The sequence below is a fragment of the Caretta caretta genome, chromosome 6, assembly GCF_965140235.1.
Source record: "Caretta caretta isolate rCarCar2 chromosome 6, rCarCar1.hap1, whole genome shotgun sequence".
In the NCBI taxonomy this organism is placed as follows: Eukaryota; Metazoa; Chordata; order Testudines; family Cheloniidae; genus Caretta; species Caretta caretta.
Genome location: NC_134211.1, coordinates 11,471,647 through 11,495,865, shown reverse-complemented (window position 1 = coordinate 11,495,865; position 24,219 = coordinate 11,471,647). Strand labels below are relative to the sequence as shown.

Genomic DNA, 24,219 nt, shown 5'->3' with positions numbered 1-24,219 from the left:
GGATGTCACATGGGCTGTAGCTGTGTGCAGATTGGGCTGCAGGGGGCCCACAGGCTGAGAACCACTGCATTAATGGGATTTCCTTGGATTTTTCAGTCAAAAATGAAAAAGGACACGTGAAGTACATGTATGGACATTGTATGAGGATTTGACCTGTTAGAGGTGGGGTGTAGTAATTTTTGTTCTCAGAAGGGGGTTGCGGTTGCAATGAAGCTTAAGGACCACTGGAATATTCAGATGCTTATAACTTACTTATGAATGATGACTGGTCTCATTAGGAGTTAGTCATCACAGATTTGAAAACTGAAATTTAAACTATGAGTTAAGCCTGAAAAAGTGTATTGGACTTGAATAACTCCAGTAGCCAGACTCATTCTTGAACTTCCCTAAAGTACACTTTATGTTGCATCCAAAAAAGTAAAGTTTCTAAAGTGCAAACCAGGGGCTTACCCTAGCCTCATTTTCAGCCTCATTTCCTAGCTGTGCCCCAGCAGTAGAGTGAAATCGTATTTAATGCAACTTCATAGTCAGGTGATTGTACTAATTAAAAGTCTAAACGTACATCCCAGAAAGCTAACTTATGTTAATACAGTTTTGTCTTCAGATTAATATCTCACTTGAAACTCTAAAGCACAAGTGAGTCTTTTTTCATTTACACTTAATTGTCCATGGTTAATTTCTGATTGTCTACTGTGTATGCATAGAATGTCACTTTCAAACACTCATAATATAAAGATGAAATTTTCAAAATTTAACAGAGGTTCTGCCCCTCACTTAAAAACCAAGTTTAGATGGTTCGGGTTTTTTGTACCTGGGGAGGTGGGAAACAAATAGATAAATGGCATATTTGTTATACTGTTGCAACTTTAAAAAAAAAAAAAAGAAAGAAAGAAAAATGGATTTTTGCAACAAAATTACCTTTGGGCTGAGGTGGAGCATAAAATGCTCCTATCCTAAATAGGAGTCATAAATAAAAGTTCATGAACATCTGAAAATGGGTCTATAATGGGAAGGTCTGCAAACTTTATATAGCTTCCACTGGCAGTGAAATCAGCAATTCAAGATTAAAAAAGAACACTGTTGTAAAAAGTAAATATAGCAAATTAAACAATTGCCATTTTAGTTCTTACAGTGATAGTGGTTGAAAGGGTCCCCAAACTGCTGCTGAAAAGGTACCATGCCACACTGAGGGAAAGGAGCAACTTAAAACTCACTTTCTTCGTTCCTTTTTCTTCCCTGTCTGTTTCTTTAACCCCTCCCCCTTCCACTGACTCTTGTCATCCTTCTGTTTAATGGGAGGATTGGAATTTTTGTTTTTAATTGATGGAATCTCAACTGTGCACTCTTGGGAGCTGGTGCATGGGGATGACACCATCAAAATAGCCCACCAAGCTAAGCAGAATGTGACTTGGCATGTTTGTCCTCAGCCAGTTCTAATGTGCAAATATCCCTTGAATCAGTCACTTGTAAAATACTGTTTTAGACTCTTCCCTCATCACATGATTCATTGAACCTGCTTATTGTCACTGGCTAACAGCAGCTGAAAAGTTTTAGCAATGATACATTTCTAGTGCACTTTGGAAGTCAAGCTAAAGCTTCAGTTGCAGATTCCACAGGAGACTGTGACTCTTAACAATGGAGCAAGTTACATTGGCTTTTCAGAAGACAAATGTAATAAAGGTTTTGACCCATTTTTGGTCTTTATGATGAATTATGTCTTTTTCCTGTCCAGTATCTGATACCTCTCCAGAATTTCACTTTCCTTTTTCTCCAATGTTCTGGTGCATTCACTTCAAGGAGCACTTGTCTGTGGAATGTCTTTCTCTTCTGCTGGGACTCTTTGGTCAGCCAGCATGCTAAAATACAGATGCACTATGGTACTCTTACATAATTCATAGAATCATAGAATATCAGGGTTGGAAGGGACCTCAGGAGGTCATCTAGTCCAACCCCCTGCTCAAAAGCAGGACCCATCCCCAATTAAATCATCCCAGCCAGGGCTTTGTCAAGCCTGACCTTAAAAACTTCTAAGGAAGTCTCCACCTCCCTAGGCAACACATTCCAGTGTTTCACCACCCTCCTAGTGAAAAAGTTTTTCCTAATATCCAACCTAAACCTCCCCCACTGCAACTTGAGACCATTACTCCTTGTCCTGTCCTCTTCCACCACTGAGAATAGTCTAGAACCATCCTCTCTGGAACCACCTCTCAGGTAGTTGAAAGCAGCTATCAAATCCCCCCTCATTCTTCTCTTCCGCAGACTAAACAATCCCAGTTCCCTCAGCCTCTCCTCATAAGTCATGTGTTCCAGACCCCTAATTATTTTTGTTGCCCTTCGCTGGACTCTCTCCAGTTTATCCACATCCTTCTTGTAGTGTGGGGCCCAAAACTGGACACAGTACTCCAGATGAGGCCTCACCAATGTCGAATAGAGGGGAACGATCACGTCCCTCGATCTGCTCGCTATGCCCCTACTTATACATCCCAAAATGCCATTGGCCTTCTTGGCAACAAGGGCACACTGCTGACTCTCATCCAGCTTCTCGTCCACTGTCACCCCTAGGTCCTTTTCCGCAGAACTGCTGCCTAGCCATTCGGTCCCTAGTCTGTAGCTGTGCATTGGGTTCTTCATTCCTAAGTGCAGGACCCTGCACTTATCCTTATTGAACCTCATCAGATTTCTTTTGGCCCAATCCTCCAATTTGTCTAGGTCCCTCTGTATCCTATCCCTGCCCTCCAGCGTATCTACCACTCCTCCCAGTTTAGTATCATCCGCAAATTTGCTGAGAGTGCAGTCCACACCATCCTCCAGATCATTTATGAAGATATTGAACAAAACCGGCCCCAGGACCGACCCCTGGGGCACTCCACTTGACACCGGCTGCCAACTAGACATGGCTGAAGAGATCAAGAATGTAGATAGACCAAGCTCCTGGAAAACTCCTCTTAAGGAAAAAGCTGGTATCGGACAATGGTACGCTACTGATGGATAAGAGAGTGTACTAAACTTGTGGAAATTTCACTGTTGCCTTCCAGTGAATTGTCATGAGAGCTGTGGGAATTAGATTTTTTTTTTTTTTTTTTTTTTTTTGCCATGCTGCAGAAAGCTGAAGTTCAGAAGGAAAAAGTTGTCTCAAGCAATAGCAGAGTGGAGGGCTGCCAGAAGTACTTCAGCATTTAACCCTTTTGATATCTGGCTGCTTCAGCTATCCTTACATACATTTAAAAGAAAATGAATAACTCTATGATTTGGGGTTTGAAGGAGAGGACTTCCTGATCTCTGTGAAAAATGCCCCAAAATCAGAACTTGCACAGTGAAGAAAACTGTTTACCTTGTGCATCTAGAGTTGGGACTCATGATGCCCAGCAGATGTTGTATTGAGTATGGAGGGTTATTTGAGCGCATTCAGTTGAGAGAAGTGAAACACTGAATGTCCAGAGCTCTGTCCACTTTGTTAGCATGGCATGGAACAATAAAAATTTCATAACAAATCTGTGCAGCTAACTCCCTTATTTTCAGTGGATGGCATTTTCTTTGCTTGTAGTAATATTTAAAACAGTTTAATGGTTATTGTGATGGAAGTGGAGCTACTCAGTAAATTACAAATGCAGTATGTTGACCTGATTATTGGGATGTTTACTATGTGAATGTATTTGTAATAGGGGACTGTAAGGGTAAACAAGTGGAAAGGGAGGAATGGCTCAAGGTGAAAGCTGCTTCTCAGCAAACACTTAAGAGATAATGCCAGGATAGGGAAAGACCTGGAAACCAAAAAAACTGAGACAGAATTTAAACAAGGGACTCTGTCAGGAGACAAGGATAGGTGTTTGGGGTAGTTGTCCAGGAGAACCAAAGTAAGGCACCTGTGGAGGTGTCTGAAGAAGGTCACCGTGTGCCCAGGTCAGCATCAGGAGATGGGAAGCCTTTGGGTAAGACTAAACACGAGTATAGACTGTTTGTTTTAAAAAAATTTTCTCTAAATGCTTTGTTCCTACTGTTAAAATAAACAATCTTTTAGTTTAAAAAGGCTGTTTGGTCACTATACACAAATGGTCATAGACTCCGGAAGGGAAGAACCATGGGTGCCAAACTCACTCAGACCTGCCTGGTAAGCATGGTTGATACACAGGATGCTGTAGCCCAGGGCCCAGTCCAGGGGTAGGTGAATCTCAAAGCAGAGAAGGAGTACCAGGTGGAGTTGTAATATATCTGCAGCACCTCCAGAGAAAAGGTAATAGCTTCCTCTAACACATTGGGTTATGTGAGCTAGACAACAATATGATAGTGGAAGAAGGTGCTGCTTTTTCCTTTAAAGGATTCTCAGATCTATAGACACTGATTGCAGAGTTGTAATTGTTAGGGGCACATGAATACTGAATTGAAAGGCTGGCTTCTTCAAAAGAACCACTCTTTTCCTCTACAGAAATGGCTAAGCACTGTGAGGAGAAAACGCTTACTCCTACTGTGGTTCATTGGGATCTCTTCTTTAGGATTGATGAATTGCAGTGAACATCTGTTCTGAGTTCATCTATTAGTAAGGCTGAATGTTTGTTGCAGCTGCACCTTGCATGACACAACTGTGACTTTTACACACATGGCTCTGTATGTATCCAGGATAGTGAATTCTGGGGTTTATAATGATTTTAAACTAATAGATGTACATTAGTTCACAACAGCTTTTAATATAAAACAGAATATTTGACTTATCATAATTTCCCAGTATTCATCAAATATTTGTGTTTTGTCTGTACAGAAGCCAGCTTAACATGCAAAGAGCAATGAATTTGCTAGACAAAGTGATACCAAAGCAGAGGACCGTATGGAAATGAGAAATCAGGAAATGGCTTATTAAACATTTTTTATTTTGAACAAGTGCCATGAAATTGCCACATGTGTTGTTTTGAGTGTACTTTATACATGGTAACTCTGAGGCCTGTTTCAACTTGATTCACTGGATTAAAGTTTAAAATACTAGCTTTTGCTAGCCTGCCAGCCAAATAAATGTGTAGGACATATGTCCAATCTACAATGTGGTTAAACATTTTTCAAGCAGCAGAACAAGGGTTAACATTTATATAGAAATGGCACTTGATATGGAATAATTTGAGATTCCCCTAAAGTATTCAAATGAAGGGACTGTTTGGTAACTGCACCAAAATGAGAGCGTTTTGAATTGAGACAGAAGTAAAGCAGAATAGGGCTAGAGATCTTAACATAAACTGAGCAGCAGAGAAATGGGGTAGGTCTGAAATTATAGCTTGCTCAATATATGTAAAACCATAGATAAATCTTTTTCACTGTTTCAGAGTAAACTTGCAATACTTCATACAGGTCTAAGCCCCAGTCATTGATTACTTATTCTAACCATTGGCGGCGGGGCTTGAAAAATCCGCTTGCCAGAGATCAAGGGAAATTTTGCCTGGTCGGGGTGGAAGTGTTAAGCCACAATTTCTGCAGAATCCAAGTCTTCATCCTTTTAGGAAAAAAAGTATTTCTCAACCTTATGTCTGGGTGGCTAGGTGGGGACTTTTGAATATGACTCTCTGTGGGGCTGTATCCTAAGGATGCAGAGGGAACTATTGTGTTGCTGCTTAAACTTTAACCAGCAGCAGAGTGAAATTACCAACACTTGTCTGTTTCACAGTTGCTATTCCCTACTTCTGGACAGCAGTGAAACTGTCAAGAATCAGGTCAGTTTAACAGTACTGCTGTTGTCAAGAAAGCTTTCTGAGTAGCAGTAGAGGCAAGCATTTGAGCTATTAACTGTGGAGGACTCCAAAAAAGAGACTGCAAAATGAATACAGTAGAGAAGTACTCCTACAAACCTCCTCTACAACAAGAAGGAGGCCCTGGAATAGGAGAAATCAGTAAGTGCCTTTTTCGAATATCTGGAGAGGAGTAGAGCTTCAAGTTTTATCAGACCACTCTTAGCCAGAGGCTGATATAACAGATAATACCTCACATAGGGACTCCAGAGACAGCATCCTGGTAGAAATCCCAGCTGGTGCTTATGGAACACAGGTTTCTCACCGGAGACCTGACTCTCTTGAATTATTGGACAAATCTGTTGCAGTGCAGAAGAACACGAATATATTGAAGATCCATGATGGTTGGGTGGGGGGACAATGATATAATAGTTGGTTCACTTTGCCCATCAGACTTCATTAATTCTGGGACTCTGAATTAAGATATCAGAATGGTGCTTTTGATGGTTTTCACACCCACATGCATATGGGCTGCTGTTTTCCTATTAGAATTCAGCCCTCATATCAAGAGAGGCTGACTGTCAGGGAGAGATGCACTTAATAACTGTCAAGTATTGGGGGGTAGCCATGTTAGTCTGTATCCACAAAAACAACAAGGAGTTCAGTGGCATTTTAAAGACTAACAGTTTTATTTGGGTATAAGCTTTCGTGGGTAAAAAACCCACTTCAGGTGCATGGAGTGAAAATTACAGATGCAGGCATTATTATACTGACACATGAAGAGAAAGGAGTTACCTCACAAGTGGAGAACCAGTGTTGACAGGGCCAATTCGATCAGGTATCCTGTCTCGGCCTATCGTTACAAAATTAGGACTGCCTCTTCTGCAGGTCCAAATGGAAAACACTTTTAGGTATTTATAGTTGGGCAACTAAATTACATACTTAGCTAGGTTATTTACTTGCTTTGCCAGACTTTCCTAGAAAAGACAGTACGTACAAATCAGCTAAAATGGACAAGTAAAAAGGAAAGGATGGATGCTCAATTTGGATTGCAGGTCTCTTGGAGAGCTGCACTTTGTTCTAAAATAGTAATACAATACCTGAGCATAGCCAGCAATTCGTTTCTTCTGCACATCAGGATTTACTAATTGTGAAGAAGCACATGGCTTCAATGGGGCTAATCTGATGGCAAGTGGGAAATGAAAAAAAAAAAATCTTTGAGTTACTGGGGCACAAAAGGTTTTTCTGAAAGTTGCTCCCACAACTGTTCTACCAGTTTTATTGACTTCCCAAACATTTACATATGGGGATCAATCTGAAATGCATCAGCCCAAAAGGAACAACTTGTAGTAGTTATAAAGGAGTGAAAATGCAGGTTAAGAATGTGAGGGCTTGTTAAAATTGTTACAGGTGATTTTGTTGTTGCTTGTTTTTGCATAGAAACCAGCAAGTCTCACTCAGCTCAGATTCTTCGATGTTTGCAATGTGTAAATTTCAGTTTAAACAGCAGTGTTTGGGCATTCTATGAATAAGATTTTCAATGTGGGCCAAACTTTTGCAGGTCTTTCATAAAACTTGCTTACTGAAATCTGTTATTTTAGTGCTTTATAATAAATTATAGAGTGATGGTTGAGGACAAAGGGCAACAAAGATGATCATGGGCATGGAATGGCTTCCATACGAGGAGAAACTAAAAAGACCTAAGGCTGTTTGGCTTAGAAAAGACACAACTAAGGAGGCATATGATAGCGGTTTCTAACATCATGAATGGTTTTGAAAAAGTAAATAGAGGGGTTTTGTTTACCCTTTCCCTCAATACAAAAACCACAGGCCACCCAGTGAAATTAATAGGCAGCGATTTTAATACAAACAGGAGGAGGTACTTTTCATACAATGCACAGTTACACTGTGGAACTCATTACCAGGGGATGCTGTAGTGGCCAAAAAGTATAACTGGGTTAAAAAAAGAACTAGATAAGTTCATGGAGGATAGGCCCATCAATGGGTATTAGCCAAGGTGGTCAGGTACCCCAACCTTATGCTTTGCGTGACCCTAAACCTCTGACTGTCAGAAGCTGGGAGTGGAAGATCGGTGGATCTCTCCAAAATTTCCCTGTTCTGTACACTCACCTTGAAGCTCTGGTACTGTCAGAGACAGGATACTGGTCTAGATGGATGATTTTTCTGACCCAGTGTGGCAGGTTTTGTGTTAAGTCTTTTTCATGTGAGCCTTAGCTTGAGAAACTTAATTTTTAAAAACATCAGATTATTTTGTTTTCTTTAGTCTGAGTTAGAGATCAGGATGGCTTCCAGAGAAAATACATGGGTAGAAAAGTTTGAGTAGCAGCCATGTTAGTCTGTATCCACAAAAAGAAAAGGAGTACTTGTGGCACCTTAGAGACTAACACATTTATTTCAGCATAAGCTTTCGTGAGCTACAACTCACTTCATCGGATGCATATAGTGGAAAAAGCAAACAAACAAAAAACAAAAGCTTATGCTCAACTAAATTTGGTAGTCTCTAAGGTGCCACAAGTACTCCTTTTCTTTTTATGGGTAGAAAAGTGTGATAAGACTCTGTTTATATGCTGTGCAAAGAGTTCTTCTCTGTGAGGTGAAGGATCTGGCCTGTAGCCTATCTGTATCACTTTGCAGTGTTACAGTCCAGATCCTCAGCCTTCCACCCACTTACTGAACATAGAGGGACATCTCCATTATAGAATAAGCAACAAACTGGTGGAGATATGGCCAGCAAAGTGTAGAGATGGGTTTGTGTTCATTGTTAACCTAGGAATTGTTTTGTGTGTTTCCCTCATAGATCCCAAAGAAGAGAGGGAGGAGGAAGAGGTTTCCACCATCCTCACCCACGGGTCTCCCGTCAGTACAGCCAGGCCCGGCCGAGGCTGGCGCAGCAGCAGGACAGCTGCTGCTGCTCGCCAACGTGACACAGAAAATTCACGCAGCTCCAGGTCCAAGACTGGATCCCTGCAGCTCATCTGCAAGTCAGAACCAAACACTGATCAGCTTGAGTATGGTATGTAGCAATTAGGGGAGTGGGAAATATTGGGATTAAAGTGTGAACAATGCCAGCAGGACAGTTTGAGGCTGATAAGTTAAGTGTGGGAGACTGGTGCCAAAACACAAGCAATGTATTAGAGACCACTGGCAAAAAGCATGGTGCCTTGCTATCCTGAGCATATTCTCATAAACTGCAGCACATCCTAGTGCTGAAGATTGGCAGAAATACTTCCAAATGGATATGCACATTGCAGTCTGGTCTGTGTCCCTTGTGAACAGTGATTAAAAACCTAATGGCTTTTCTTTTCAGAGATCACGGAAGAGCATCAGTCTCCAACTGGAATCAGGTAGGATACTCTGGTTTGGGCCTTTTTCTTTTTGGTTAAGGCTATGGGAGAAGATGTGGTAACTTTGGAACCATTCAAAGTGATAACTCTTCAATCTAAAGGATCCTGAGCTTTCTGTGGAAGGACCTGTTCAGTTTCCATTTTCATTCAATTTTGCATCTTTCCTCACTTCCCTGGATTGGTGGTGACATCTTTATAAAGTGGAGCAGTGGTTTTCAAGCTTTTTTCTGGCAACAAGGTTGAAGAAAATTATTGATCCCTGTGACCCAACAGAGCTGGGATGAGGGGTTTGGGGTGTGGGAGGTGCTCAGGGCTAGGGCAGGGGGTTGGGTTGCAGGAGGAGGTCAGGACTCTGGGTTGGGGCCAGGGATGAGGCGTTTGGGTTGCAGGAGGGGGCTCGGTTTGGGGAGGCTCAGGGCTGGGGCAGGGGGTGGGGTCTGGGCTGGGGGTGCAGGCTCTGGAGTGGGGCCAGGGATGAGGAGTTTGGTGTGCAGGAAGGGGCTCTGGGTTGGGGGTTCAGGGCTGGGGCACGGGGTTGGAGTGCGGGGTTACCTTGGGCGGCTCCCAGTCAGTGGCATAGTGGGGGTGCTAAGGCAGGCTTTCTGCCTATCCTGGCTCTGCAGACCACACTGTGCCCTGGAAGTGGCCAGCAGCAGGTCTGGCTCCTATGTGGAGGTGCGCAAGTAGCTCTGCTCAGCTCTCACCCGCAGACACTCTCTCCCCCGCCCGCTCCCAAACTCTGAGCCGGTGCTCGGGGCGGGGGCAGCATGCAGAGCCCCGTGTCCCCCCACCTAGGAGCCAGACCTGCTGCTGGATACTTCCGGGGCACAGCACATTGTGAAAACAGGTAGGGACTAGCCTGCCTTTGCCTGTCAGCACCACCCACAGGACTTTTAACGGCCCGGTCGGTGGTGCTGACCAGAGCCGCCGTGACCCAGTGCCTTACATTCCATGATCCAGTACTGGGTTGCAACCCGCAGTTTTAAAACCACTGACGTAGAGGACGAGGTGATGGTGTGGGGATGTAAATAATACAGTGTGGATTTTATCCAGGCTTACTACATAGCAATGGGGCTCCTTCTTCAATAGATCCTATAATCAGGTTGCTTGGTGGCCCATTGTTGCTAGAGCCTAGTAAATCTTGAAAAGGTAAAGCAGGGTCATGTTCCCATCAGGCTGTTAGTCAGAGTCTGATGTGCTGTACCTAGAGGGTCTATTTTGAAGCTGTCTCTGCATACTGTCACAGTGCAGGGCAACTGCATCTCTAGTCCCCCTCCATGGTCCACAAAGGGAATGCACTCTCAGGCTTTTGGCTCCCCATCTGTCATCTCTCCTGCAGGAGACCCATATTGCTTTCCCTCCCAACTCTGGGGTATTCCCAGGCTGCACAGCTCCCTGACTACACTGAATTTCCCCCAAAGGCAGACTGCCTTAGCAGGCCGCTTTGGCTTTCTCTTCAGAGGTTGTAAGCAATGTCACTGCCACAATTAAGTTACCACATTGCTCTTTCTAAGCAGCCACATATATTCTTCAGTTAAAAGCATTCCCTAGAACATGAAAACAATAGGAGAACTTACATGCATGCTAACAAGCTTGCCAGAGATTCCCCAACCCCAACAAGGGCTCTGGCAGTTCTTCAGACCACACCAGGATTATTTTTTTTTCCCCCAGTGGTTACAAATTCATAACCACATTGACTCAGAACAAGGACTCCCATGAATCTAAGAGTCATTCTCTTATCCACTTTGGGCCTTTTAATCTGTCCTCACATAAGTGGTCAGCAGACAAAAGGTCTTCTCCCCCCAGTGCATGAGTTCAGTGCATCTCCAGAGGAGTTTACAGTTGCACACACGTCCCCCTAGGGACTTCCTGGGAAACCCACTTTAAAAAATTCACATTATTTCAGATAGTCCTTGTAAGCTCTGGGAGGGGTTCTGAGCTTCAATTAGTCATCCCGCCTCCCATTCCCCACCCCCCCGCAGAGACGTTTCATAATAATACAGGTGTATTTTCAACACGGTGAACTCCTAAGATACTTAAACCTAATTCAGTAAGGTTCAACTTAATTCCATAAGGTTTGGCCAGGATATAGGAGGAAATTGTCGTGTCACATGTCCCCTTCCTTATTCTGTATAGTCTGTTCATTTTCCCTAAACAGTCTTGGCTGAAGGATATCCTCCCCTATTCCAGGGAGTGTCATACAATGACTTATTTCATATATAAGCCGTTCTACTACCTCTTCTTTTGACTTCTCCATCATAGCAGTGATGAAGAGGAGGAGATGCTGATCAGTGAAGAAGAGATTCCCTTCAAAGATGACCCAAGAGACGAAACCTACAAACCCCATTTAGAAAGGTATGCTGGATTATATACATGCATAGTTTGCAAGACCAGAAGGGACCATTATGATCATCTACTCTGACATCCTGCAGAAAACAGGCCAAAGAACCTCACCACATAGTATCTACATCAAGTCTAGAACTTTATTCGAGCTATAGCATATATTTTGAAAGAAAGATGGTTCTCTTTTAGTCCAGATTGATGAGTCTCCACTGCTTAGAGCTAACAGGACAGTTATCTTATTGAACAGCTCAGGTGACTTGGGTTTGAGTGCCGCTGTCTACCAGCCTGTCCCTGAACCTTGGTTTGAGATATCCCTGTCTCTGCAGGGAGGTGTATGTAACATTTTGTATAGGAGTCCAAAGTTGCCTATTGAACTCCCTCCCCTCATCATCCTTAATTAAAAGCATAGGTCAGAAGGAATATGACAGGGGGAGGCACTAGGTATGGTTACTACAATTCATATGAAAAGTTAACACCATCAATTTGGGCTTGAATAGGGACTGGAAGTGGCTGGCTCACTGCAAAAGCAATTTTCCCTCTCTTGGTATTGACACCTCCTCATCAATTATTGGGAGTGGACTACATCCACCCTGGCTAATAAATTGGCCTTCAACATTGGTTCTCCACTTGTAAGGTAACTCTTCATGTGCCAATATATATTTATGCCTGTATCTGTAATTTTCATTCCATGCATCTGAAGAAGTTTTTTTTACCCACGAAAGCTTATGCCCAAATAAATCTTAGTCTTTAGGTGCCACTGGACTCCTCATTGTTTTTACTAAAGTTGTGCAGTTTCCAGGGATTGCTCAGGTGGGGCGAGAGGGAGAGCAGTGGTGTTGCAGTGTAAATGCAGAGGGCATTAAGACAGATGGAGGATTTCTGCTGAGTGCTAGAGTGTATCATATTTGTATCTTTGCAGGGATGCTCCAAAGCCAAGGAGGAAAGCGGGCAAGGGGAAGGAAGAAAAAGAGAAACAGAAGGAGATTAAAGTGGAGGTGGAGGTGAAAGAAGAAAGTGAGTTTCGGGGAGATGAGGAGCCACCCAGGAAGTGAGTAAAGGATTCCAGGAACAGCTATTCCTGCATGTATGTTTTTGCCTAGGCATTCTGGCCAGTGTCTTATGCTTCCCCTCAGAGTTTTGTGGGAGGCAGGAGTGGTTCTTTCCCCTTCACCTGAAAAGTGATTGAAATCAGTAGGATGAAAGGATCAAAATTCCTTACCATGGTTGGGGAATCACCTCTTCTAAGATCTTGTCTCTGCTAGGCAAGGAGGCATTAAAGAACACTATTTCAGTATGGTTCAAGCTAAATTGGCTGGCCACGCCATGTTAACAGACAGTCTGGATGAGGCAGCATAGTATGAAAAGTGGCTTATTGTTTTTTTAAGTTGTGTGGTTTTTAAACACATTTCTATTGGCCCCGTCTTTGCTGGTCATCTAAACTATATTAGAAGCCATGTTAGATGGAGCAGTTATTCAGTGGCTCCTTAGCTCATTTTTAAGCCCAATGCAGAAGAGACTGCCTAAAGAAACTAGTCTGGAAGAGTCCGATCTATTTCTGTAATGTGCATCCAGGAAGACATGAGTATTGTTTACACACTGCTATGGGAGAGGTGCCCCTCTTTCATATCTGAGGCAGGCATGCTTGGATGTGGGAAAGCAGAGAACATAACAGTGACCGTACTGGGTAAGACCAATGGTCCATCTAGCCCAATATCCTGTCTTCCAACAGTGGCCAATGCCAGGTGCTTTAAAGGGAATAAACAGAACAGAGCAATCATCAGGTGATCCATCCTCTGTCATCCAGTCCCAGAAGTTGGCAATCAGAGGCTTAGGGGGACAGAGCATGCGGTTGTATCCCTGACCATTGTGGCTAATAGCCACTGATGGACCTATCCTCCATGAATTTATCTAATTCTTCTTTTAATCCAGTTATACTTTTGGCCTTCACAGCATCCCCAGCAATGAGTTCCACCGGTTAACACTGTGTTATGTGAAATACTTCCTTTTGTTTGTTTTAAACCTGCTGTCTATGAATTTCATTAGGTGATTCCTGTGAAGGGGTAAATATTTCCTTATTAACTTTCTCCACACCGTGGTTTCACAGACCTCTGTCATAGGTGAATAGTCCCAGTCTTTTTAAATTTTCTTCATATGGAAGCTGTTCCATACCCTTAATCATTTTTGTAGCTTTTCTCTGTACGTTTTCCATTTCTAATGTATCTTTTTCAAGTTGGGGCAACCAGAACTGCACGTAGTATTCATGGCCTAAATTTTTTTAGGGATCCGCAAATGAAAAAAGATTGAAAACCACTGCCCTAGATGAACAAATAGTTTGTATCAAGCTAGGGTATAAATCTCCTTTGCACTAGTCAGCTGCACGGACCCAGCTGCAGTGCACTAACAGTTCTAGTGCACTTTGATTGACTCCATTTTCAAAGTGGGGTAAATCAGAATGCACTAGGGAACTTTTAGTACATGGCACCTGGGTCTCTATGGCCAGTTAGTGCTCAGAAGGCTGGTATGCTGTAGATTTACACCCCTGCTTGCCATGCACTGTTTGTCTAGACTTTTCCAAATTGTCTTGAGGCAAATAAAATTTCGCAACAAGCAGGCAGGATCCCGTTGTTTAAAAAAAGTAAACATAAAAGTAACTTGCAAGCACTCTGTGTGGAACCTCAGAAGCTTCAAGAATTGTTTTCCTTGCCCTGTGGCTTCTTCAGCTAAACATTAAGAAGCTCTTCTCTTTAGCAACTGAGTGAAATCAGCTGGGATGCATCTAGGGCTGTGGTTTGCAACCTTTTTTTCCCTTGAATTTGCAGACCCCTAAAAAATTTTGAATGGAAGTGCCAGACCCCTTTAGAAATTGACATAGTCTGCAGACCCCCAGGGGTCCGCAGACCACAGGTTGAAAACCACTGATCTAGGTTTAGGGGTTTCCAAACTGGAGTGTATGTGCCACTGGAGGTACGCGAGCTTAGTGTTCCATCAGTTCACTTCCCAACAATTTAAGAAGGTGGTACATGAACCAATAAATTTGGGATCCGCTGGTCTAAGTCAAGGCCTCACTTTAGCACAGGGGTAGGCAACCTATGTCATATGTGCCAAAAGCGGCACACAAGCTGATTTTCAGTGGCATTCACACTGCCCCGGTCCTGGTCACCAGTCCGGGGGGCTCTGCGTTTTAATGTAATTTTAAATGAAGCTTCTTAAACATTTTAAAAACCTTATTTACTTTACATACAAGAATCGTTTAGTTGTATATTATAGACTTATAGAAAGAGACCTAAAAACATTAAAATGTATTACTGGCACGCAAAACCTTAAATTAGAGTGAATAAATGAAGACTCGGCACACTACTTCTGAAAGGATGCCGACCCCTGCTCTAGCATGACGTAATCTCGAGAGAACTTCTAGATGGGAGAGGAAGAAGAGCAGGTCTCCCTCTGCTGGACTACACTGCCAAAAAATCAGCTGTATGTGGAGTTTAGTCCCCAGCTGTGGTATCTATTAAGCTGTGGTTGATTATATTTCTGCAACTCTAATATTGAAGTACAGTAGGCCTCAGAAAAGTAACTCTTCTAAACCCTGGCTTTGTGTGGCTCCCTGATATCTTCAGTGACTCCAGATCAAATATGCTCAGTTTGAGGAATTAAAATTATGCCATTCCTGTGAGCTCATTCTGAGATCTAACAGTCCCTGTGGGTTCTTACTAGCTCACATATCACCAACAATAAAAATTCAGCAAACACAATGTTATTAACAATTCTGCTTTGTGAGCCAGGAAAGAATCCATCTCGCTGCTATAAATGTGCTTGTGCTGCAGTGTTAACAGAAGTAACAAGTTACTTTAGGCAGGTCTGTTGCATAAGGTGGTGCCGTTTTTATACAGTTGTTCTTCAGAGCAGAACCACACTTAAAGCTTTTTGTGTCTGGATGTGTGTTGGTGTCACGGAGTCACCGGGTCAATGCCCCTGGAACTACTCTGTATGTAGCCAGTCGGGACTCTGGGGGAGCATGCCTCCTCTCTCTGAACATACTGTCTCCAGAGCAAGAAGCTTGCACAGCTTTGACCTTCCTAGGTCTGACCTTGGAGCATTCAGCATCCCCTTGCACGCCGTTCGCTTCCCGTAGCGAGTCCGCACAGACAGGGCTCCTGGGGAAGCCAGAGGGCCCTGCACCTCAACTCCGCAGTCAGCTGTGACTCTCAGCCAGCCGGTAAACAGAAGGTTTATCAGTCAACAAGAACACAGCATAGAATAGATTTTGCTATGATGGAAATCAGTGACTTTCAGGCAAGTCCATCTTGGAAATCCTGGGCCAGATGCCCTAAATTCCCCCTCTTCCAGTCCCCCTATGCAGACTTTCAGTGACCTGACCTCCCGACAACCCCCTTGTTGCTCCTCCTCCTTCTCTTTGTCACCTGGTTGCATCCCCGCTCCTGGGTCTCAGATTACATAGGTGCAAACAGCTGGGCAGCCTCACCTGTCCTGAGGGCCTCAGTAAAAATCACACACCCAATTCCCACCACGGCAGTATCGGTGCAGTAAACAGGGAAACTGAGGTACACACAGTATTAGTATACGACAGTAAGACTCACGTACAACATAACAAGGTGAATAAAACCCCACTTCGTCCCAGTTGGACAATCATGCGAGCAACAGTGTTCAATTCTTGAGTGCTCGATTATTGTAAACTAGAGGGTGCTGAGAGAAAAGCAACAAAACACCATTAGAGATGAAAAGATTCTTACGACATACATCATATCAATCCTTCAATATATCTCTTTCACAAAAGAGCTGTCTTACTCCAAATCTTCTTGTGTCCAAGTCACACCTGATTGCTTTTCTGAGACAAGGTTTTTGCTATTTTTTTTATGACTATTAGCTGTGCGGAGCAGATAGCAATGAAGAGTGAGCTGGCTTCTGTAGATTAGCTTGGCTATTAACATTCACTGAGAGCAGAAGCTCTTGTGCTTATATACAAGCCAAAAGGGACCTTACTTAACTTTCAGATCCCAACTTGTTTTCTGGACAGTTAAAAACACCTCCTATAAACTGAGCAAACTTAATAGTGTCATTGAGAAGCTTGTCGGTCCCAGGTACTGTCACATCAGAGAATCCTGAATCAGAGCGACCTCTTCTGTTAGGTCATCTAAGCCATACCCTTCACCACTGTCAGTGCAGGCTCTGATTTCGTTGCTTCTCTGTGGTGCCTGTGTGTTAACAGCTTTTATTTCTTTTTCACTACACAGAAATGTTTTGTGACTATTCATATATGTTTTAAAGTTTCTCTGTGAGCTCTTCGGTACAGGCACAGTCTTTTCTACGTGTTTGTACGGTATCTAGCATCTTGATGGCCTCTGAGTGCTACACAACAAATAATTGATCTGTATGACATGAATACTTGGCTGCAGGGAAAAACAGATGGAAAAAGCACAATTTCCTGAGGACCTTTTTTGATCTTTCAACCCTTCATTCTGCTTGAGATCCAGAGCAGTGGGTATAGAAGCTAGCTACACGGACTGAACATAGCTGGATTGGTGGGTTTGGCACCCTCTGGTGGCATAAGAATACAAAAACCAAAGTTCTTGTTAATAGTTCTTATGGAGGGAACATCCCTGTGTGAGTGGGACATTCCCACTGGAAGAAAAACCCCTATCACTTGGAGATCCTCTAGTGTAGCATGCTGGGGGCTGAAACATGTCTTAAAGTTTGGATAGATGCTGGTTATCTGAGGTCATATACGCTATATCCAAAGGCTGTGGAGGTAAGTGCAAAGACTCTCATTGACCTCTGTGGGCTTTAGATCAGGCCTGTGGAAGCTATTCCCTGCTCCCCCCCCCCCCCCCCCCCCCGACTGTGACTTTCTGGGGCTTTGAAATGGTGTATTTCTTCCATGACACAGAGCCGTGCTCTGGATTGCTCATGTGGAGAAGGCTTCCCTATTCCATCTCAGGTGTGCCTTGCAAAGGAGAATAATTTTTAATCCTATCTCTGTAATCCTGTCACAGGAGGGGAAGGAGGAGAAAAGATGACAAGAGCCCACGGCTGCCTAAAAGAAGGTGAGTGTGACTGACTTTTCTCCACCTTCCTTACTATACATTTTAGTCCTTTCCATTTCTTGTGTGGAGAACCCCCTCAGAACCAGCTATTTTCATACATGTTTTTATTGGGCATAGTTTAGAAATAATTGTAGCTCTCTCTAAAACCACCATGATGGATTCTTGCAGTCAGGTCATTTTGAGTTGGTCGGTAGCATGGCAGAAGCCAATGATAAGGCTACAGGTGCTCTGTCACTGTCATCTCTTGGGTGATGAGCACGTGGCTAAAACCCATGAGCAGTCCTAGGGGTGGAGAGCTACAGGGGAGAGCACAAGCTGAAATGTGCTGACTCACAAGATGGTTGATCCGGAGACCATGTCACTTCCACATTTTTGGTGAGCTGCAATGGCTTTCTTGTTTAATCTAGTACTGCATCTACTTCACATTTTCCAACTAACCTCCCTGTGCATTACTCTCCCATGTACTTCTTAGGAAGAAGCCTCCAATACAGTATGTACGGTGTGAGATGGAAGGCTGCGGCACAGTCCTCGCCCACCCTCGCTATTTGCAGGTCAGTCAGGCTCTTCCACTCGTTTGGATCTGGGGTCAAGGAGCTGCCACTCTTTCATCTTTCACTGCAGTGTTCCTTTTTAATGTAGTTTGCTAAGGGAGGCACTGGTTTAGGAGGTGGTGCACTGCACTGGGACTCAGGAGTTTTGGGTTCTGTTCCTAGCTCTGGCAGAGGCCCATTGGGTGACCTTGGGCAAGTCACTTTCCCTCCCTGTGCCTCAGTTTCCCTGTCTGTAAAATGGGGATAATATGCTGACCTCTTTTTGTAAAGTGCTTTGAGATCTACTGATGAAAAGCACTATAGAAGAGCTAGGTGTTATTCTGTATTTGAAAAAGAAAAGGAGTACTTGTGGCACCTTAGAGACTAACCAATTTATTTGAGCATGAGCTTTTGTGAGCTGTAGGTGCCACAAGTACTCCTTTTCTTTTTAGGTGTTATTACTAGCCAGTAACAAGTAATGAAGCTAAGCCCAGCCCAGTTGTAACTGTACCATATGTGCCTCTTTACCTGTATTAACACTGGAATGCGTTGCCTAGGGAGGTGGTAGAATCTCCTTCCTCAGAAGTTTTTAAGGTCAGGCTTGACAAAGCCCTGGCTGGGATGATTTAATTGGGGATTGGTCCTGCTTTGAGCAGGGGGTTGGACTAGATGACCTCCTGAGGTCCCTTCCAACCCTGATATTCTATGATTCTATAATTTCTGCTTTTCATCAGACCTCAGAGCCTGGTATAATTGCATCCTGTTAGCTCTCCTGCAATGCACAAGGAGGTAGATTGTAGCCCTTACGGTCTGTCACATTGCTTAACTTACCTTGTAACCTGGGATCTGATTTTCAGCAGTTCCTTTAGTCAGACAGGGAGAGGGTTTGTAACTTTTTCGTCGTCTTTCCTAGCATCACATCAAATACCAGCATCTGCTGAAGAAGAAATATGTGTGTCCCCATCCCTCCTGTGGACGGCTTTTCCGGCTCCAGAAGCAGCTGCTACGGCATGCCAAACACCACACAGGTACTGGGAAAGATGGGGAGACTTGAATCCAACCCATCATCCCATGGATGGATGGAGAGGGGAAAACACTCACCTCTCCTGAGGTGAGGAAGAGTCTAACCTAGGGAGCGCATGTGGCTGGTGGTTATTCCCTTCCTGCTGGGACTGCTGTCGAATTGCTTGTGCACACCCATTAGACAGTGCAAGTAGGTGGAAATAAGCCTCTGCGATTGTACTGTAGCAGTATTTTATTGGCATATAGGTTGCCTTTTTGCAACAGTGTCATCTTGTTTTCTCCACATTTAAGATGCTCTTTTCAAGCTTCACCTTGTCAAGCATGTGGGATTGGTCAGGACTCCCATTCAAGCCCATCAGCTCTGCCTGAGATGCTTCCTCCTTCATTAGTCCTGGTGGGATCAGACAGTTCTTAACACTCAAATTGCTGCCTCGCTTTCAGGTAGCTTCACCCAAGAACCTTCAAAATTAAAAGTGGGGTCATAGGGCAACTTTCAGATGAGTGGACTTTCAACCCAAGCATGTGGTTCTGATCCAGATGCAAGTATTAAGATGAGATGTGTGTGCTGCTTTACAGATCAAAGGGATTATATCTGTGAATACTGTGCCCGGGCATTTAAGAGTTCCCACAACTTGGCTGTGCACCGGATGATCCACACAGGCGAGAAGCCTTTACAGTGAGTATAGTCCTGCATTGTCTTGCCTTTTGAAATATGCCTCTTCCTCCTTCAGCTGGCCACATTTCCCTGGCCACAGCTGACTCTGCCTCATGTGCCTGTCTGTGATTCTGTTTCATATCATAGAATCATATGCCTGCATTCTCTGTTGCACCTCCTTGTGTGTCCTGTTCTCATATTGACGTTTCTTTTTTTCTCTCCCACTCACCAGGTGTGAGATCTGCGGCTTCACCTGCCGGCAGAAGGCCTCTCTGAACTGGCACATGAAAAAGCATGATGCAGACTCTTTCTACCAGTTCTCCTGCAACATTTGTGGCAAGAAGTTTGAGAAGAAGGACAGCGTGGTGGCACATAAGGCCAAGAGCCACCCAGAGGTGCTTATTGCTGAAGCACTAGCCGCCAATGCAGGCGCCCTAATCACCAGCACCGACATCCTAGGCACTAGTCCAGAGTCCATTGCCCCACCCACCGATGGCCAGGGCCTTCCCCTCCTCCCTGACCCCCTGGGAAGCACTGCTCCTGGCGAGTGCCTACTGCTGAACCCCGACGGGATGCCAAAGGCGTACTGCAGTGGGGCTGAGCGCATGAGCCTGATGGCCGATGGCAAGCTCTTCGTTGGTGGCGGTAGCAGCGGGAGCACGGAAGGGCTGGTCATGAACACAGAGATTCTGGGAGCCACCACAGAGGTTCTGATTGAAGATTCTGACTCTACCGGACCTTAGCAGGCAGGGAGCACGTGGTTGTTGGGACAGCTCGGACTTTGTATTTAAAAGAAAAAATGGAGAAACTTATTAAAAAAAAAGAGAGAGAAGTTAAACAAATTTAAAATACTAGTAAATAAGAGAAGGGCCTGCTCCTCTCCAGTGTGGATCACAGCATCCCCCTCTTCCTGACCCCTTCTCTGTCCTCCTGTCCCTTTTCAGAAAGGGATGCCACAGTTACTGGAGTGAGACAGAGCAAAGGAATTCTCCGAGTGAAGGGAAGCAGCCAGAGGCCCTCACTCACCCCAAACCCAGGCGCCTTCCCTGCTCCTCAACAAATCCCTGTTTGCAAACTTGAAGGAGTTTGGGCTGTGGACCAGCTTCTCGTTCCTAGGACTCCCTCTGCCCAACTTCTATGCATTGCTGCATTCTGATCCTTGCAGTCTTGTCTTCTTCCTCCTGGGTCTGGGAGTTTGGCTTGGCACTTTAGGGCCCCTCAGCAGGGTGAGCTGTAAAACAGCACCTGTCCCCGCCTCTCACACCCTTCCTCTCTGTCACTGATGGGAAGTAGAGGGCACGCCCTGGCGCTCAGATGGTGCTCGCTTGCTGAAATGCTGGGGCTTGGCTCTGTACGAGAGCCCTGTGTTGGAGAGGCAGTGAGAAGTCTCCAATTGGTGACAGTCATTTGCACTTTGAACATGTTTCGTTTTTGTGTGGTGGTAACGAAAGTCCTTATTTATTGATCAGAGGGTCTGGTATTTTTAATTACATTTGGGGTGGATTGGGCTATTCCAGAGGGGGCTCCTTTACATCAGTGGAACTCATAGGGGTAAGCCATGCTGGAGCAGCAGCTGTAGGGCTGATCCCCACCACAAAGATAATCAGGGTGAAGAAAGCACTAGGGAAGCCGAGTAGTTGTTTGTAAACAGGTCAGAGTGATAGACCCCATGGGAGGAACTCCATTTGTATTGTGGAGTTTTGGAGCAGTTGTTTGCTTTGGGGTGGGGTAGGCGGTGAGGAATGACTAGCTTAGTTTAGGGCTCTGAACTGCAGAAACAACTTATATAGTGGTGTGTCTCCCTCCCCAGTTTATTCCAAGCTCCTTGCATTAACCCTTTTTTCTCACTGATTCATCCTCACTCCCTGCCGTTGGAAGAATTAGCGCTGTTAGCCAAGGAACTTGTTCCAGTCTTTTGACAGATGTGTAACTAAGTGGTGCAGGATATCACATTCCCCATCCAATTCTGCCTCTCCTTTCCTGAAAGAGATACAGCTATAGGGGGAAGAAACTGGGCTTAGTTATCTTGCACTTGATTTGAATAGAGGCAGACTGACTGACATCTGGTTGCGGGAATGGCAACTTGTCTCCCTGCATGGACACCCCTGGGGACAGAGCATGAGGTGTGTTCCCTCTACACATGCTCCTTACAAGGCCAGCTTTCGCAAATGTTCTTTGTTTCTATGAGACATGGTGGTGTGGTTTTGCCCAAGAGCGAGAGATGGGCATGCATAGCCTTGTAATTAAGACAGCTGTTGTCCCTCAGAAAGGTTTAGGACATAATGTATCTTAAGTTTTGAGCGCAGATCTTTGCTCTGTCCGTTGTCAAACTTTGTGCAGTGACCCAATGACCTTACAGTTGTTTGCTTTTTGGAAAAAGCAAGGAATCTGTTTGGTCATATCAATGTGGTTTGGAAGGAAGTTACAATACCCTGTTTAAACACCGAGCCAGTAAAACTTGTTTGTTGTAGAGCTGGTTGGAAAATGGAGTTTTTCTGCAGAAAATTTTGACGAACTAGAAGAATTTCATTTGCATTGGAGATTTACCACAGAACGTTTTGATTTTGTCTGAAAACTGGAAACAGGCTGACCGCTGAAATCTTTTGGAAAAATCACAGCAAACTGTCTTGTTTCTGGTCAGGTCGACCCACATATGTCAAACATATTGTGAAACAATTCACTTCAGTTTGGGTCAGTTCAACATTAAACTGTTTACCTGAGCTGCTGCAGGTCACCCTATGGGCTTGGTTCCCTGGTCAGACTAGTAATCTCCCTTGATGCACCATGTTCTTCCCTCTTTCTGATTGATTGGTTGTGTGTCATCTAGTGACATGATTGTGGTGCATCATGGGAGATGTAGTCCAGCTGAGAACATAAGTAGTTAAGAATGGAATGAGGGCTTAAGGCATCAGACCTACAATTTGCAGCAGCCCAGGAAGATGTGCTTTAATGTTGAAATGAGACCAAACCAACTTTCATTTGGAATGTTGAAATGTCTCATTTCAGTTATAAATATCAAAACAATTTTAACATTTCCAAATTGATGATTTTGGATTTTGAGCAGGAAGCTGAAATTTTCTGCAGAAAATTGAACTAAATAATTTGCTCAAAACCAGTTTTGATGGAGAGCTTTCAACTAGCCCTAGATATGTGGTTTTGCTGGCCAGCACGGCTGTGGCCAATTCCTGACACCTGTGTTCAAAACTCTTCTAGTCTAGGTCCTGACTTTGCATGATTAAAAGCTGTTGTGGTGCAGGTTAGCTTTGGCTAGCTGGTCAGCCAGCCAGACCCTGCTACAGACCAGTTCTGCGGGAACTCTGTGGAAACCCTCCATCACTTGGTTTGAAGTCTGGTGTAGACCGGGCCTTCCAGGGAACACTAAAAGGAGAACTTAGCCTTATCAATTTCCTTTTATTTCTAAGGATGGCACTAAAATGCTGTGTTTGGGTGGAAATCTCACTCTGGGGTGGTGCAATAGCTAGACAGCGTGCTGTGGAGACTGCCCCATGACTTACCTACAGAATGATGCAGCCCAGTCACCTAGCATGGGAAATAAGAATGTGGGCTGCTCAACTTCTCCAGTAGAGGGAAAGTTTCTCACATTTCCAGCAGGCAGCAATGAGTGGGTAATTCACCTCTGAAGTCCTTCCTATCCCTGTCACTTCCTTGCTGTCATCCCACACACTCTCCTGGTTTTAGCCTTTCTCCCTCCCTCCCTCCCCCTTTGGTCTCATCCAATTGTTTCTGTCCTTAAACACAGCCTTCTAACCTCCAGGGCAGGAGAGACCTGTGTAACTTCCAGCCCCGGGTTTAAAAAATGAAAACTGACACTCAATGCCTTCCTGCTGCTTCTCCCCCTCCATGTCTCTCCCACCACTCGCATGCAGTTTGCTTCAATAAATTATTGTAGTAGTTTGCAATAAACATTTTTGTATTTTTTCCCCATGTATTTATTTTTTCTCCGGCGGTGGGAGCACGTTGGGGAGCTGGGCTTAGGGTGCTTCTTTCCCCTTTCACGTAAACTGGTTTGTGGTGACTGACTTAACATCACTCCCCACCCCTTCCTTTTAGTATTCAGTGTGGGCGCTCATGTAAGCTGCACTCTCCGCAATTGGAGTTGCCTCTTCCGCGCAAGCTTAACCTTGATAGCGGGACACGGAATTGCGCAGAGGGGCTTTTGCTTTGTGCATGGGGCGTCAGCGGCCTGCTGTCACTCTGCTGCCACTCCATCTGGCATTGATGCTTCCTGAAAGCTGGCTGGGCATTCTTCAGCTCCTGGGACAGGAGGGGAGGCAGGGGACACAACCTTGATTTGCATGAAACCTGCCAATGGGGAGGGGGGTTAAACTTGATACTGCTTAGCAGCACTACCTGCAGTAGCCACCAGGTGGCAACACAGCTGTTGCATTGGCACACCCCTCTAGTGGGGGGGAGGGGGAAGCTGGGGAGAGGAGATGCATAAGCTGACAAACCTTTGATTGCTATAAGTCTTGTCCCACAGCAATCTCCACAGGGAGAGGGGGAGCCCAGGTAGCT

General features: G+C 44.5%; 1 protein-coding gene across 3 annotated transcripts in view; it reads left to right on the top strand.

Annotated features, from left to right (window-relative positions):
* Positions 1 to 23,622, top strand: part of ZFP91 (ZFP91 zinc finger protein, atypical E3 ubiquitin ligase) — a 31,715-nt gene extending 8,093 nt beyond the window's left edge. For 2 of the 3 annotated variants that reach the window (XM_048855078.2, XM_048855076.2), the window contains exons 3-11: positions 8,524 to 8,739; positions 9,034 to 9,070; positions 11,333 to 11,425; positions 12,333 to 12,461; positions 17,425 to 17,475; positions 17,948 to 18,026; positions 18,919 to 19,033; positions 19,605 to 19,704; positions 19,916 to 23,622. In XM_048855078.2, the coding sequence (XP_048711035.1) occupies positions 11,352 to 11,425; positions 12,333 to 12,461; positions 17,425 to 17,475; positions 17,948 to 18,026; positions 18,919 to 19,033; positions 19,605 to 19,704; positions 19,916 to 20,426 (1,059 nt within the window). In that variant the 5' untranslated portion in view covers positions 8,524 to 8,739; positions 9,034 to 9,070; positions 11,333 to 11,351 and the 3' untranslated portion in view covers positions 20,427 to 23,622. The remainder of the gene's footprint in view (positions 1 to 8,523; positions 8,740 to 9,033; positions 9,071 to 11,332; positions 11,426 to 12,332; positions 12,462 to 17,424; positions 17,476 to 17,947; positions 18,027 to 18,918; positions 19,034 to 19,604; positions 19,705 to 19,915) is intronic. The other variant, XM_048855077.2, reaches the window with a different exon arrangement.
* Positions 23,623 to 24,219: the final 597 nt, after the last annotated feature.